The sequence below is a fragment of the Thamnophis sirtalis genome, unplaced genomic scaffold (assembly GCF_051295495.1).
Source record: "Thamnophis sirtalis isolate CommonGarterSnake01/CBP01778 unplaced genomic scaffold, rThaSir2_p1.2 scaffold_5, whole genome shotgun sequence".
NCBI classification, from domain to species: Eukaryota; Metazoa; Chordata; class Lepidosauria; order Squamata; family Natricidae; genus Thamnophis; species Thamnophis sirtalis.
In genome coordinates, this window is record NW_028261385.1 from 28,005,417 (window position 1) to 28,021,261 (window position 15,845).

At 38.4% G+C, this 15,845-nt stretch overlaps 2 protein-coding genes across 3 annotated transcripts in view; one reads left to right on the forward strand and one right to left on the reverse strand.

Moving 5' to 3' along the window:
• MTREX (Mtr4 exosome RNA helicase) overlaps positions 1-9,049 on the forward strand; it is a 45,290-nt gene extending 36,241 nt beyond the window's left edge. The window contains exons 23-27 of the mRNA XM_087715502.1: positions 2,941-3,046; positions 4,515-4,571; positions 5,430-5,592; positions 8,368-8,472; positions 8,822-9,049. Of these exons, the coding sequence (XP_087571628.1) occupies positions 2,941-3,046; positions 4,515-4,571; positions 5,430-5,592; positions 8,368-8,472; positions 8,822-8,874 (484 nt within the window). The 3' untranslated portion in view covers positions 8,875-9,049. The remainder of the gene's footprint in view (positions 1-2,940; positions 3,047-4,514; positions 4,572-5,429; positions 5,593-8,367; positions 8,473-8,821) is intronic.
• Positions 9,050-9,149: 100 nt separating this feature from the next.
• Positions 9,150-15,845, reverse strand: part of PLPP1 (phospholipid phosphatase 1) — a 78,079-nt gene continuing 71,383 nt past the window's right edge. For both annotated transcript variants that reach the window (XM_014063115.2, XM_014063107.2), the window contains exons 5-6: positions 9,828-10,004; positions 9,150-9,398 (exon numbers count right to left, since the gene is read on the reverse strand). In XM_014063115.2, coding sequence (XP_013918590.2) covers positions 9,267-9,398; positions 9,828-10,004 — 309 coding nt within the window. In that variant the 3' untranslated portion in view covers positions 9,150-9,266. The remainder of the gene's footprint in view (positions 9,399-9,827; positions 10,005-15,845) is intronic.

The following is a 15,845-nucleotide window of genomic DNA, read 5'->3' on the forward strand; positions in this document are numbered from 1 at the left end:
TTGGAAGTTCCACAAACTACTTTTCTTGCCTTGCACATGGCAGTGGAGAATGGAGCAGGAAAGCAGGTTAGTGGAGGGATGTGGCTGCCTTGGGAGGGGGTGGGCATTAGGGATCTCTTTCTCACACACACACACATACACACCATCCTTTCCTTTGGGAGCTCTGCACAGACACAGAGAAGGCTTCGGATAGAGCAGTGATGGCGAACCTATGACACGCGTGTCAGTGCTGACACGCGTAGCCATTTGGGGTGACACGCACAGGATTTCATGCGATTCATCCTCGGCTCCTGCACGGCCGCTGAGGATGAAAGAATCTGTGCTGGAGGAACGGGGGGGCGGGACGTGTGATCTCCCCCGCCCACACTCACTTACTGTATCGCCGCCGCCCCTTTCTGAGCTCAGGGGCTGCTGGTAAGGCGTGCGTGCCGTGCGCACACACGTCATCAGCGCGGCGAGGGAGGACTCGCAGGAGAGGAGCGCGGGAACAGTCCGCGCCTCTCTCCAGTCAGGCCGGCACAGAGAGTCTACTCCTGGGACTGTCGGTTACGACCGCACCACAGCAGGGAACAGCGGAGTGCCAACGGGAACTGTGAGCGCCATTAGCAGCAACTATTGGGGTGCCATGGACTTGTAATTGCCCACAATAACTGAGATAAGTGAGGGGGAGGTTGTGTTAGCTTGTTAGGCTAGTTAACCCCTAATTGGCTATCTATAATTCTATCTGCTGTCACTGGCCCACTGATGGAGCACCCAAAAAATAAAAAACAAAGGTTAAGTAAAGGGAGTGGTAGTGGCAGTGGCCGACCCTTTCAAGAGACATGGAGCGAGATGTATGGCATTATAGAAAAAAATGGCAGATCATTTTGCGTTCTATGTACTGAAACGGTAGTAAGCAGAACGTGGAATATAAATAGACATTTTGAAACTAATCATTTCCAGCTCTTGGAAAAAAGTGAGGATGAAAGGAGGGAATACATTTCCAGGAAGCTACACCTTTATAAGAGCCAATCTAACTCCATCCTTAAATTTATGAAAGGCTCTACAAATTTAAACTCTGCAAGTTTGAGCATTGCTCACTCCATAGCTCAGCATGCAAAAGCGCTTAACAAAGAAGTTACTAAGCAGGTATGTTAAATAATTTGTTTTTGGTTTATTAAATACAATTATATATTGCAATTATACATTTTTGTAGTTTAAACTATAAATTGCGCAAAATTATGTTTTTGTCGAAGTGACACACAATGCGAGTTATGCTCGATTTTTTGCCGATTTTTGACACACCACGCCAAAAAGGTTGCCCATCACTGGGATAGAGCATTTGGGGGATTTGCGTCTGCGCTGAGATCCCAAGGAAAGAACGATTGCCAGGAAAAGAGGGGGGATTTTGCCTATTATCCTGTTCTGAGTCTGCTGAGCCTCAGAACAGGGTAAGAGGAAGGAAAATCTCACCTCCCCTTTTTCAAGCCGTTTGCAAAAATGCCCCATTCCGAGCCTTCAATCCTGCAATCCTGGAATATGCTGAATTCTCGAAATGGAACGGTTTTTGCAAACTGTTTGAAAATATGGAGGGGGATATTCCTGCCTCTCCCCCTGTTCTGACGGTCACAGACTGAAAACAGGATAAGAGACAAAATCCTCCCTCCCGCATGCCTTCAATCCTGCAATTTTGGATAATGTGAAGGTTTGGAATGTGGCGTTTTTCAAACCTCTTGAAAAGAGGGAGGGGGGATTTCATCTCTTACCCTGTTCTCAGTCTGTGCTGACCTTCAGAACAGGGGGAGAGGCAGGAATATCTCCCTCCCCATTTTCAAGCCATTTGTAAAAACGTCCCATTTCGAGCCTTCAATGTGAATATGCAGGTGGGAAGCGACCTCCTGTAGGCATTAAAATCCATACACTTGGGACATCGGAAGAAGCCCTGTGAGGAGACGTTGCTGCCGAAGTGCAGAAAATCTCCCGCCCCCCCCCCCAACTTGCAGATCGTGTTTTCAAAGAGGAGTTTCACCAGGACGAAAAGGTGGCTGAAGGCAGCGTTTGTGTCGCCTTCATCCTGGTGAAACTCCTCTTTGAAAGGGTGATCTGCAGGTGGGGGGGGGGAGATTTCCTGCACTTCGGTAGCAGCGTCTCCTCGCAGGGCTTCTTCCAATGTCCCAGGTGTATTGATTTCCATGCCTTCTTTTCCTGTTCCGTGGACGGAATTGCGGGCTGTGACTGTCACTGTTAGGCAAGGAGGGCATGAGGCATTTGGATTGTGTTGCTTGGCCTCCGGCTTCTTTTGCAGCATCAATTGGCTGCAAAAGTGACCAGAGTTTGCTGGAGGCAGAGACCTGAGCGGCACCCGCGAATTAGCTGTTTTGTGAACGGAGAGGCCCAGCTGATCCGATTAAGGGGCCAAGAAGCCCTGAGGTGACCGGGGAAGGGAAGGGCTGCCCCCTGTTCTGGCTAAATTCACCCCTTCACTAGGGCTTATTTACGGGGGGGTTATATTTGTGCCCATTGCAAAAATCTGGCATGGCCTTAGTTTCAGGACATGTCATATTTTTGGGGAAACAGTACCTACCTAACTACTCTCTCTCTCTCTACCTACCTACTGTATTTCTCTCTCTTTCTCTCCCTCTCTATCGCTCTATCTACCTAAATACTTTTTTAAAAAATTGCATCTTCAAAACCTGGATGCATCTTATACCACGGTGCGTCTTATACTTAAATATAGTAAATCGCCAACAAAACAAGTTCACTCTTTGTTTAAAAAACATTGTATCGTTAACCCTTTTCTCATGGATAAATGTCTTAGAGCTCTCACATCTACGACATCTGAACTCTTAAATGTCTTTTTTTCTCTATCTGTTTTGGGAGAAGGGGGGGCAGAGTGACTTTTTAAATATTGATTTTAAAAATATAAATTACTAATGCTGCCATTAATTGAATCTCTTCTAGTGCAGATGAGCTTTTACTGACAGAAATGATGTTCAATGGGCTTTTCAATGATTTATCTGCAGAACAAGCAACTGCTTTATTAAGCTGCTTTGTATTTCAAGAAAATGTAAGTTATTTTTTCCACAGAAGTATCCGTGCTAATGTGTTACAACAGAACAAATTAAAAATGAAGGGGTTTGTGAGACATCTAAGACCAACTATGTTTATTATATCATAATAAACAGAGGAATTTGGGGATCTGAAAATATGCTTACAGTATTGATAGAGAAAACGAGGAGGAAATGAGCTCAAGTTTCCAGAAAGTAGCATTAGGGCGGTATGAGGGCTTCCTTCTCTGCCCTTATTGTTCCTGCAGCTGGTTAAACTTGTCCCCTTTGGAGAGTGATAGATAGGAAGAATTGCTTCAAGACTGCACAGATGTGTTTACAGAATTCATTGAGAATTCACTTGGAGCTGAACACATACGATGCCAGTAGCTTCTAAGGATGTTATGTGGGATTCTTTTGAACCTGTGGAGTTTAAAGAAATGGATTTTAGAGCATAAACTCAGCCATGTGTCATTGTTGAAGCAGCCAGAGAAAGAAATAACATACTGAATGATTAATGCTGCTTTAAGAGGCAATAGTACCAGCCATTTTGAAGGAGGCAGCTGTGCACCTGATGAAAGAAATCTCCCTTGATTCAGATGTTCTAGGCAACTTCCAGTTGATCTCCATCGTTCTTTTTAGAGTAGGTTACTAAAAAGATAGGAGACAGGTTCAGCTACTGAAGACTTTGAAAGAAAACGTTAATATCTAAATAAGCTGTAGTCATATTACAATCTTGCAGATGGAACTGAAATGGTACTTGTCATCCTGTAGATAACCCATGAAAGTGTGATGTCATGATGATGGTTGTAGTTTTTTATTATGCTTATGTGGATTTATTGTGTATTTTTATTATTTTGGTTCCATGGTATTTTTATGATGTGTTTTTTTATGAGCCACCCACTTGCAGACTACACTATAATGCCAAAGAAATGAACACAGGCACCTTCATGGCTCACTTCATCAAATGCATGGAGTAAATTCCTGTAGAGATTTCTTAAATAAATACAGTGATGGGGAGTGGAAGAAAAGGAAATGACCCCGGGAGGGAGGGCGGGCAAAGGCTCTCCAAACAACCCTGGCCATTCCTTCTCATAGGAAGAGAGGAAATTTGTAGATCTCACCACTTAATATAGGTGGAAAGAATTCTGCAAGAAAAGTCAAGAGAACGAAATTAATTTTGGTTAAAGAGCATATGTCAGATAAAATTTGTAACACAGTTGTAATAGTAATGTCAGCCTTTCCTTTTGTTCTAAAATGAGGTGTACTAAAACACTGGGAATAATATTTTACTGGGGGAGGGGATCTAGGATGCTCATACAATATTCTGTGTTCAGTATTGGCAAAGAAGCTTTATAAAGATGTTAAAAGAGCGATGACCACAGTCTGTAAAGTGTTTTTGATTCCACTAAAATTTTGTATGGTGGTTACATGAATTTTAACTATGTAGAATAAATAGAAGTTGTTGATGGGTTCTTTTTTTTTCAGTCTAGTGAAATGCCCAAACTAACTGAACAGTTAGCAGGTCCTCTTCGACAAATGCAGGTAAATGTTTTTCAGTTCATTCTATGCATAAGTTGATCTAACACAGGGAGCTTTTGTTTAGAATAAAATATACTACATAATTCTGATTGAAAGCTTAAATGTAAATTGGCCAGTGTATTTTTATAATGAGAAAAGTGCATCTGTTTACTTTAGAAGCCTATATAATTGTCTGCTTTATGGTTTCAATAATAATAAAAACTTTTGAAGTCCAATCTCTGTCTTAAAGTATGAACTTTTGATTTCACTTAATTGTAAATCTACCAGAATAATTTAAAATTGTTTTGTTGGATATGATTGAATAACATGGGTTGGAAGAGTTTTCCTCAGGAGTGTTCCACATTGGAAATGTTGAGAGCTCTCATAATATGGCTGTCATGGATTGGGTGGATATATTTGGTTACATTCACTGGCAAGGATATCCTATGTTATGCTTCTCAATGTGTTCCTTGAATTTATTTTTATTTTCTAAGAATGTCTGTGAGATCCAGAAATATTTTTAAGTTAAAGATAATGCTAGAAATTTGCATTTTGTTTTAAAAATGTGGAGTAAGGAACATGGCAAGAACAAATATCTGTAGTGTGATTGATGATTCAAGGAGCATCATTTGGAAATCCTAATTTTATCCTATTAATGTAAGCTTCTTTAGCGTGTGCCAACATACAGATTTTCTACTATGAAACAGAAGCCGTTTTTAAACAAAATAATTATTTTCAAATAATTACTTCATTTAGAACAGGACCTAAGTTTTATCTCTTCAAGAATAGAAACTAAACAATGACTGATATGTATGCTTAAGGACGATTATTTTTGTGTTTGATTTGTTAGTTTAAATGAAATGTGTTTTTTTTCTTTTTCAGGAATGTGCAAAAAGAATTGCCAAAGTTTCAGCAGAAGCTAAATTGGAAGTTGATGAGGAAAACTATCTCAGTTTGTTCAGACCAAACCTGATGGATGTGGTATACACATGGGCCAATGGAGCTACATTTGCTCATATATGTAAAATGACAGATGTCTTTGAAGGTATGTGTGTTTATTTTGTTGCTGGAGTTAAAAATTAAAGAATCAAATACCATAGGTTGTAAGTAATTGTGATTGGACTGTCTTTTTCACATTGGTAATTATTCATAAGAAAGGAAGAATGTCCAACAAGGGATAACTGAACATGGCATTGTGTTCTAATAAATAATAAATTATTCTGCCTTTTTCCCCCAATTCCTTTAGGAGGGAGAAATTGGCTTTCACAAACATTGAAAAACACCAAATTAGTTTTTCTTTTCCCAATCCCATTACAAATACACCCAGCAAACCATAGTTTTTGGTTAGGGTAGAGGAAGAATTGCCAATAATAGAGGAATCAAATAGAATGATTGGAGTTGAAAAACTTTCAGGGCTTCCACTGAAATTTCTGCTAGAGGGTTCTGAATCAAAGAATTGTCAGAAATGTGCGATACTGTTATGTCCCGCATTCTTCATTCAACTTTAGAAGTTTTTGCATGGACTTAAGGGTATGTACCACAGGGTAAATAGACAATAGGATTTTTGGTTTAAAACGTTTTTAAAATTGTTAATTAAATGCTCCCTGGAAAAGCAGAATGTAAATTGAATGAATAAACAACCAGCAGCATTGGCCATTTAGCTTTTAAAACCTTGTTTGGTTATATAAAAACTCGATATTCTTTATTTTTCCCCACCCTCTTCCCAGGCATTAGCAAATATTGAAGGTATTGTTTGCTGTGGCAACAGTTGCTTTGAAAACAGTTGCAGCCAGAGTAAATGTCAAAGCGTTTCTTTGTAAAAAATAACTGTGACATCCAAAGGGGCTTTGCAGGGTGATAAAATATGGGTGGACAAGTTCTATGTATTTGGTAAACATGATTTAGAAAGAAATTATTTGCCTGTGGATTGAAATTTGGTATAACTGCACCAAAGGATTTCTTCCTTTTTTGTACATGTGCTTTTTTGAGGCCCTCTTTTTCCCAGGTTGATGGGTGTTTTTTAATATAGTGAATTCACTAATATAGTGAATCTTAGCTTTAGTCACAAACAAGAGTAATTATAACACCTTACATTTGTGAGAATTAGAGTTTTTCCTTAAAATACTAAAGGATTCCCTAGTTTCTGTAAATTCAAAAGATCTGGTAAGCTATTTAAATCATTGTTCCAAGGGGGAAAATGTTTCTTATAATGAGATTGTTAGCATCTACACACTTTATAAATCAGGAAAAAATGAGATTAGATGTAAGTAAATCTTTCATTATGTCCATCTTCCGCCCACTACTATGCCTGTCATTGAGAGACAAGAATCAGGGATGCCGGGGGAGTAAAATAAAAGAGGCCTGAAGTTACATTTGTTAGGTATGTGTTTTATTGATTGCAGTGAAGCAGGCAGGCAAGTTTGTGAACAGTTGCATTTATAAATGCGATATAAAAGTGTCCTCTTTCATTCCCCATGCGATAAAAGGTTTTCCAGTAAGCGAATGGTTTAAATGGGATACCAGAGTTGCACAATGAGCTAGATTTGTTGTGGTTCAACACTGGGCAGGATGGGATGAATAAATTCTGTTAAGCTGCCCACTATAGCAATATCCACTGCTAAGGTAGAAAATTATGTAAACAGACAAGGCACTGACAATAGCAACATTTTTTTTTGTTAACTCCATGTAAATTGCAAGTATTTATTTCCATATATCAGATATATCCATATATGAGCAAACAAAAATGCTTCCAAAAATGACAAGTAATACTGAAAGGCACTTTTCTCTGGCACAGCAAAGTACATTGAAGTAAGGTTTTAGTGACATATTGTCAATTTGGAGAGAAGGTGGGAAAATACAAGCGGTGGGTTCAGTGAGCACATGCTCACTGAATATCTTGGCAAATGGAATTTATTTGTTGCCTTATTTGATGTAACACTTTTTTATGATATGACCACAAGGAAGGTTCCCTAGATGTCAGTATATTCTTTATAATTTTTTATATCCTTTGATTTTTATATCCTTTGATATAAAAATTATTCTTTCTGAAAATAAGTGCTTAAACAGCAAGTCAGTGTTCCAAGCTCTTGTGGCTCAGATTTTATTTCCTTTTGATAGCAGACTCCAGATGACTTTTTTAAAGAGTTGCTAGATTTGCAATGAGGCAATCAAATTTAATCTTTCAAATTGATGGAATTGTTCATTATAAGGGCCCCATTTGCTTCAATCAATAGCAAAAAATCTATTCCCTGCCTTAGTCTATACTCCTTAGGCTACTTTTCCAGGTCCAGCTCTAATATTCATTCAAGTTTCCCAGAATGTTTGAAACAAAACATACCTTTCATAGGTGTCATTGCAGAATATGAAAATATATAGCAGGGAGGATAGGAAGATTTAAATAACCTGCATTCACAATAGATCTATGGCATATGCTAAGGCTAAGATAATACATGTAATACATGAAGTCTCTTGTATTTCCTTCCTGATTGAGAAAGGGAGGGATGTCTTGGAATTGCCCCAAAGACCACAAAGTAGCTCCCATATTAAACATAAATTTCAGGATGGGTAGCCAGAGCCCGCCCTACATAAAAGAAATACTCTCTGGATTTCAGAGCCATTTTTAAACTTTTTGTGATATTGTTTTTGCTTCAGAAGAAGAATTGAATGAATCAGCCTGATTTTACATACAGCTCCACAAAAAAGCCCATACTAGAGGCAACAGTCCTACTTCATAGAAAGGGCTCGTTTCTTTGTAGAAAATGACTGCTTTAACATGAATATCTATCTACCGATTTCTGTCTATGTACATTTCCTCATTCAGGTAGCATAATTCGATGTATGAGGAGGCTAGAAGAATTGCTTAGACAGATGTGCCAAGCAGCAAAGGCCATTGGAAACACAGAACTGGAAAACAAATTTGCAGAAGGTTTGTATGTACAATATTGTATAAATACGTGCATCTTAAAATGTAGAATATATTTACAAGCGGTTTAAAATTGCTTGGCTACAAGCTAACGTATTCAATTTGAACTGAACATGCTTATTAAAATCTGCTTGTTGCCGAGTTTGATTTTTTTTTGGGGGGGGGGGGGATAATTTAACCTAGGAGTCTGCTAATGTTTCCCAACAGTCAAAATAGCTGTACAATTATGTTGAAAATTCAGCACTGGATTTTAGTTTCATTTTACCACATCTTATTAGCATGATCAAGTAGTATCTGCCTACAACCATCCCATTAACCTTGGATATATTCTTTCCTTTTTTATTCTCAACAGCAATTACAAAAATCAAGAGAGACATTGTGTTTGCTGCAAGTCTTTATCTATAAGAAGAATGTGTGGTGTCTGAACAGCCTTCATTCTGCAGCAGTTACTCCAAAAAAGAGCCACTAAAATGACCATTGCTTTCTCCTCCCAAGCAAGACAGATTCTTATTTTGAATGTATTCCATTGCTGTTTGTAATAAGTATTATACATTATTTTAATTAAAAAAAATAGTCAGGATATTGTGTTTATAAAGCATAAGCTTGAACCAATAGAAATTTGAGGTTTTTAGATACATTGTTGTTAACTATATACATATAAAGTGAGCACTTTAGAGGTATAGCAGCAGCAGTCCCTTCAAAAGGCATTTATTTGTTTTGTACAGAGATCAGAAATATTTGTGAAATTTTCCTTTTAAATAGCAGGAGATTCCACAGGATAATAGCTCTTGCACATATCATGGCTGGTGATTACTGCCATAGTGATTTCCATTGGTAGGCGTCTCATGTAGAGTTGTATGTGAATCTTCTTCCTCCTTTTGTTTAAATGTACGGCCTCTCTCCTTGAAGAAATCTGAGACATACACAGCCTGTAGGGACACAATAGTTGGTATAACGCATCAGCAGATAGAACAGCACTTACTTAATTGTTACTGTCCTTCTGTGTACATCAGCCACTGGGGACACTCGAACTAGAAGACTTTCTCTAGAAGTGGTGGCTGATACTCAACAATTGATTTACAGAGCAGTAGGGGGGGGAAAGACCAATATGCGGGATAGTGAAATGTGGTAGAAGGCTGGCACAATACTGGAAAATATAGCATTGGCAAATGCAAAATTTCATGTCATCTTTTCCCCATTGCAGTGAACCTATGACACACAAAGCTGGTGATTTAAATATATGAAAGCCCTATTGCGATTTATTTCAGGGGGAAAAACCCAGAAAGACTTAAGTCAAATTAGCTTATTTGAAAAGGAATTGATCAAATAGTAGGGGGGGGGAATAGTTACAGACTTACGATAAGGGTTGCTACTATTGCTCCCTGGATGAGTCCAGTCAATACGTCGCTCCAGTGATGTTTGTAATCAGAAACACGGGAGAGGCCCACGTAAATGGATGAAGCAACAAGTCCAAACTGGATTGTAGGACGCAAAAGTCTTGCCCAGTCATTTTTCATTCTGGCCTGAAGATAAAGCTAAAACCAAAAAGGCACACTTTCAGCAAGAGAACAGAAGACCTGTCAAAAGTTAAACTTTTTTTTGTAGAAAACCCAATCACCTAATGGATAGTAATGGATATAGTATCGGCATAGCAGAAAGCGAGTAGATCACCTTGTTAAGATAAGCATAAAGACAACAAGCTGTTTCTTCATATCCAGTTTTGTACTTAACATTTTAATAGACATCCTTTCTATCAGCCTGTATATGTATGTATAAAGTGTTGCCCATTTTTAAATTCAAAGTGGTACAGTGTTCAATAAGTTACAGACGTTGTTATGGTTGTCTTTTCTGAACAAGGAGATAATTAATGCCACAATCATTTGACAGTCACTGTGAAAAACATTTTCTTACAAGTATTCTAAAAGTTCTTAGTTTGAGTATGGTAATATTAATCACAAAACAGTAGCAGTAATGACCAGAACCAGACGTAGCATTTTCTGAAGGAGCTTCCTCTTGTCTTCAGAACAGTCACAAAACTACTACTTCTTCCCAAGCAATATTTTCCTAGAACTGACCCTAGTTCTTTAATATCCATAAGGGAGGAGCACTAAGAAGTTGGCAAGTAATTTATCCTCATATACTGTAACTATTCAACAAATAATTATATGGTGTCCTGGGCATGAAAAATACTAACAGAAGTAAATCATTGTGTGAAGTTACACATGCTATGAACTGAACTGCAAGTCGCATGTGTGCTTCCAAAGATAAACATGAAAAGCTACCTGCCTGGTAGAAACATTAGAGCTATCTGAATGAATGCACATAGGCAGGCTTAGGTTTCTGAAACTAGTGATTACATCACCCTTTTGGTACTCATCTGTGTCATTCCGCTATAAAAAGACTGAAGTTTAATGCTATATGGAGCAATTTCATAGATTCAAGCTGTATTTGGTCTGACTTTCTTAAATGTTTGTATGATTGAAATTTAAGACATTCTGCAGGCATATTCTTCAAAGATGAATACAGGAGTTTTGACACGAAGGCAGGTATGAAGTTCAACATAGTAAAATTGCATAGTAGTGTTCCAAGCCAAACAGTTTTCTCTAGACCTTTTTTGTGACTGTGACCGTTACACTAATGTAAACCATTTATTTCCAATGGGAACTCAAGCCAGGAGTTATTCTGGTGGTCTAAAAAAAGCAGGCTGGCATTCATCCTTTTTTCCAGTTTAGGAATTCCACTGAAGACATTGAAAAATGCTTTACTTGGCTAATATGGTTTCCACACACAAGCAATTGCTGTAATTGGCAGAGCGACATTACACATGTAGGAGGGAAGGTGGTATATGTGGTTATGAGTGGGAGAAAAGGTGGAACCTTAAGACAGTTGTTTAGAAACTTGTGGTTCTAACACAAAACGGGTTGAGTGCCTTGGAGCTAGGTGGTAGCTGGTAGGGTTTCATATGACTTGCCAATATGTCAAAATTGAATGAGTGATTAAAATGTGGTGTTTGAACCTCCCTGAAGTAGAAATGGTTTCATAAAGCAGGACTCTGAACAACTGAGATGGCAAAACAGGAAACGTGGCTTTAATGTTTATTCATGGATTTTATTTCCATATGTTAGAGGCACTAAGTTGCTGAGTGTTTTGCCAGGCTCCCGGAAGAAATAAAGAAACAACATTTGCTGCACTGTCTCTCTTCTTCAGATGTTAAAATACGATTAATGAGGAAATAAAATATATAAAATAAAACACATTTACAACTGAGGCAAATTAAGTGATTCTTCTAAGGTTGGAAGGGGTTGGATGCAGCATATTTGGGATTTCTCAGGGCACATCACTTTCTGGGACATTATATCATAAAAGCTCTGAAGGCAGAGTGGCAGAAGGTAGGATGACCACAGAGTTCCTCTGAGATCAGATCTCTATATTGAGGGAAATGAAAAATATTATTTATTCTCTATCCTAAAATCTATATGCCATCCATGCCCATTTGTAGATTATAAAGTTTATAAACTCATCCTAAAGATTCAAAGCCTTTTTTAAACATTTACACTACTGTGTATTAAACTGAAAAGATTCTGTAATCTTAGTTTCCTTTATCTGCACAACTATTATAAAATCCTATATTCATATTATCGCCAAGTTCCACCATCTTTCAGAAGCTGTTAATTGAATGCCATTAGGCTTTTCAAGGTAGAGATTATTGCAAGCATTGGGTAGCTAATGATTTAATACATTAGAATCTTTTTTAATTGGGAGTGGCATATAAATTGTACAAATAGTACACAGGTGAACCAAGAATTATATTTCAGTTTGTTCAGCAACTAAGATGTTTCCAGTGGCTTTTTCATGAATATTGTGCAAGTTTTTGGACTGCTGCCAATTGCAGGGAGTACGAAGGGTTAAGTGGTTACAGCAGAGTGGGAGTTTGAAAGATGCTGGTCATGGAGACATCAGTGCCAAGGCATTTCTAAGCTCCCTGGTCCTGAGCAAAAGGATGGAGACAAATGACTTGTTTATAAATTTACAATGGAGGCATTTCTCTACCCTATTCCAAAGGTGGTAATTTATATTGTATTTAATTATATTACATGATGATGTATTTACAGGCTACATTTAAAAGTTCTTTCATTAATTTAAAATGACCTCCCCATAGGTCATGATCATCCATAGGTTATATCAAGATACGTTAGGTAAGGTAGGTAACATTTCACTCATAATTAAACATACAATTTTTGCTACAAATATACTAAGTATAATATTCCTGGCTTTTGATCCAAGAGTTTTGTTAATTGGAAGTTGAAATGCAACCCTCATTCTGCTACATTCCTTTTTCAAAAAGTACCATGGATCCATATAATATATTTCCAAGAAGAGAAGCATTTGCTTTCTAAGGTTATAAACATCACAGCCAGCAAACTTAAAAGGGTTTTTGGAACCACCATTAGATAGTTGTAGAAGATCAGACAAAAAAAAATGAGTAATATGTAATTACTTCTAGTCATTTTCTCTAGTTCTTTGTTCATAGACTGCCAAATCCTCTGAATTGCCTCAACAGGACAGATTTTCATTATTATTTTTTTAAGATTCTTCTTAGTGTCTGTTGATGACGTGCTCCACCACAGCCAAATTTTCCACTACAATCTGCTCCTGCTATGTGTCTCCATGCAATTATACTCTGCAATGAGATCTCTTCTCACACAATCGTAACAGCTTATAAGATGCAAGCCATGCATTACGTTTTGTTTGTAATATCTACAAAGAACTACTGAATGAAAGAATAGAGGAGGAGGTGTACATCTGCAAGAGTCAGACTTCAAACAAAGGCTGAGATAATCAGATATTTTTTAAGCCTTAAACTCTATATTATAGCTTCAGCCTCTCTTTGTCATATACACAGTGGTGGGTTCCTACTGGTTCGGACAGGTTCGGCCAAACCAGTAGTGGTTTGCTGACCAGGGTTGCTGGAACCGGCAGCGGCCCAGGCCTGCCACGCCCCCAAACCGGTTCTTTGGCGGCACCATCTTGTTTTTCAGTTCTGCGCATACAGAGAACAATTTTAATTGCATGGTGCATGCTTGCACAGCTGCATCAAGCGCATACACAGCACACACATGAGCAAACCAGCAGTAGGGCCTGCCGGAACCCACCCCTGATTAAACACTAAATGTTAAGTCAGATGCCTGCATATCATTTTTAAAGCTAAGACCACAGAAAACAAAGGGGATTTTAAGTCCGAGGTGATCATCTAATTCACAGCCCTATCTTGTACAGTGAACACATATGAATATTTCTGCTGAATACAATCCCTGTTGAAATAGAGGGATCGTGCAATTATATATCTCGGTCTCATAAGGGCAAGCAGGGCAAAGATGCTGAGACAGCATTCTAATGTCCATAACAGATCATAATCACAAGGGAAGCCATTTAATGAAGTGGGCCCAGGCGACATTTTAAAGTCACCTAAAAGGGCACTTTGAATCCTAGTCCTGGTTTTTCTTTACAGGGCTAAATTCTATTCATTTGGTGTGTTTATGATCTTCAATGGAATGAAGGCAGCAGAGAGAAAAAGGATTCAAGCATAACAACACTTGGTATGAACAAGGAAAATTTAGATACCTGAACCAGTTCATATACAGTAAGATCACCAATCCCTTCTTTACATTTCTTCAGTTTTCTTTTCTGTTCTTGACATGCAGGGACACACCCCTTTATTTCTATAGCCTCATGGATGGACTTCGTTGAATGTGTGTAAATCTCACACCCTATTCTTTGAAAATGGTTAAACATTTGAAGGTAGCACCAAAAAAGGGCCAACTGATTAGGTCAACACACACGAAGAGGTTGTACTTTGGTCCAAATGTAGGCATAGGATTGAACTAACTCCTGAACCGTAACATTTTCTTTAGATGATGATTTTTAAAGTTTTTCAGTGCAGACTTTTAAATCCAGTCAGCTAACCTGTTTTGCAGAGCTAATCTGCCAAGCAAAAGATATGAGGCTGAAAAAAGCCTCTCAACTGCCAAGACTGCCCCGGTTTGCAAAGAACATACCTCTAAAACTCAGCCTATAGTGGGCAAATCATGCCTACTGCTTTTGCCTTAGCCAATAGGCCATCCTGCCACAGGGTCTCCTAGGACATTAGACACTAGGGATAGCATTTAAATATGGTGCTTTGCTAGACATGGAAATTTGCAGACCTCAGCTGCTTCAAAAACTGTCCCTCACTGGTTCTGAAGAGATGCACCTGCACAGCCATGTAGACTTGCATTAGGACCCGATTTTGAAATTTTCTGATCCTTCTACAACTCCAGATAAGTCTCTACATTTATTTTACACTGTCAAATTATGAAATTTGTTATGGCAATCATGCCAACTGCCCTTGGTAGAATGCAAGTAGTATTCTGCCTGTTGCTGTTGTTTTTTTTACTCTTTTGTTCCACACAGACTGTTGCCTGCCTGATCAATGAAGAGGGCCAGTGATGAAATTAGTCTTTAGCAATAGTCTCCTGATGCAAAGGATCATGTGACAGTACAAACATCTTGTCTGTAGTAGGTGGGCTTCCACTCTTTACCGAACCAGCAACTTTTGATTCAGTCAGCATGCCAGAACCACCAGTAAGGCAGGTTCTTACTGAGACAGCCAGGTGGTAAAGACAGGGCCAGTAAGAATTCAGGAAATAGGAAATTTCTACAGTATGCATGGTAAAAGACATAAATAGGATGGGTCCTCATGACGGAACACTTGGCAGATATATGCAAACATTTTAGACAAGATGAGAAATCCATGAGAAAACTGTAGAATTGTTGAGATTCCCAAAAATTGTCGAAGTTATGTAAGCTGCCTTTGAAGAGTTTCCAATATTTTAGCTCATACACCACAGTTTTTCTAATTGGCTTGACCAATACGTTGCACGTCTGATCTCGCATATAGCATAATTGTGCCCTATTTTTAGAGTCCATAAAATAGTCATCTATTACTTGATCATTTAGCAGTTGAGGTCCTCCCAAGGTGGATGAAAACCAAAGATGCATTCTGTGAGTCTGGGTTAATCTTAATGGTAACATATCGTCCACACAGCTCTTAAAAAGGAAATACTAGTCAAGACTCAATGTGTCCTTAATCTGTAATAAATGTACCAAAAGTTCCTCTGAAGTAGCTTTACATTGGTGTTTTTAAATTATTAACAGTAAGAAAACTCTCATCAAACAACATTTTACCCAGAGATGAGGGGGAGAATTTTTTCCATTGTGTTTTTCGGGTCACAAAGCCCTTTAAAGAGGGAGGAGTATTACACAGAGAGCAGTTTAGCTGACAACATCGCAGTAGGCCATCTCTTCAAAATTCAAGAGAAAAGAAGTTAATAGCATAT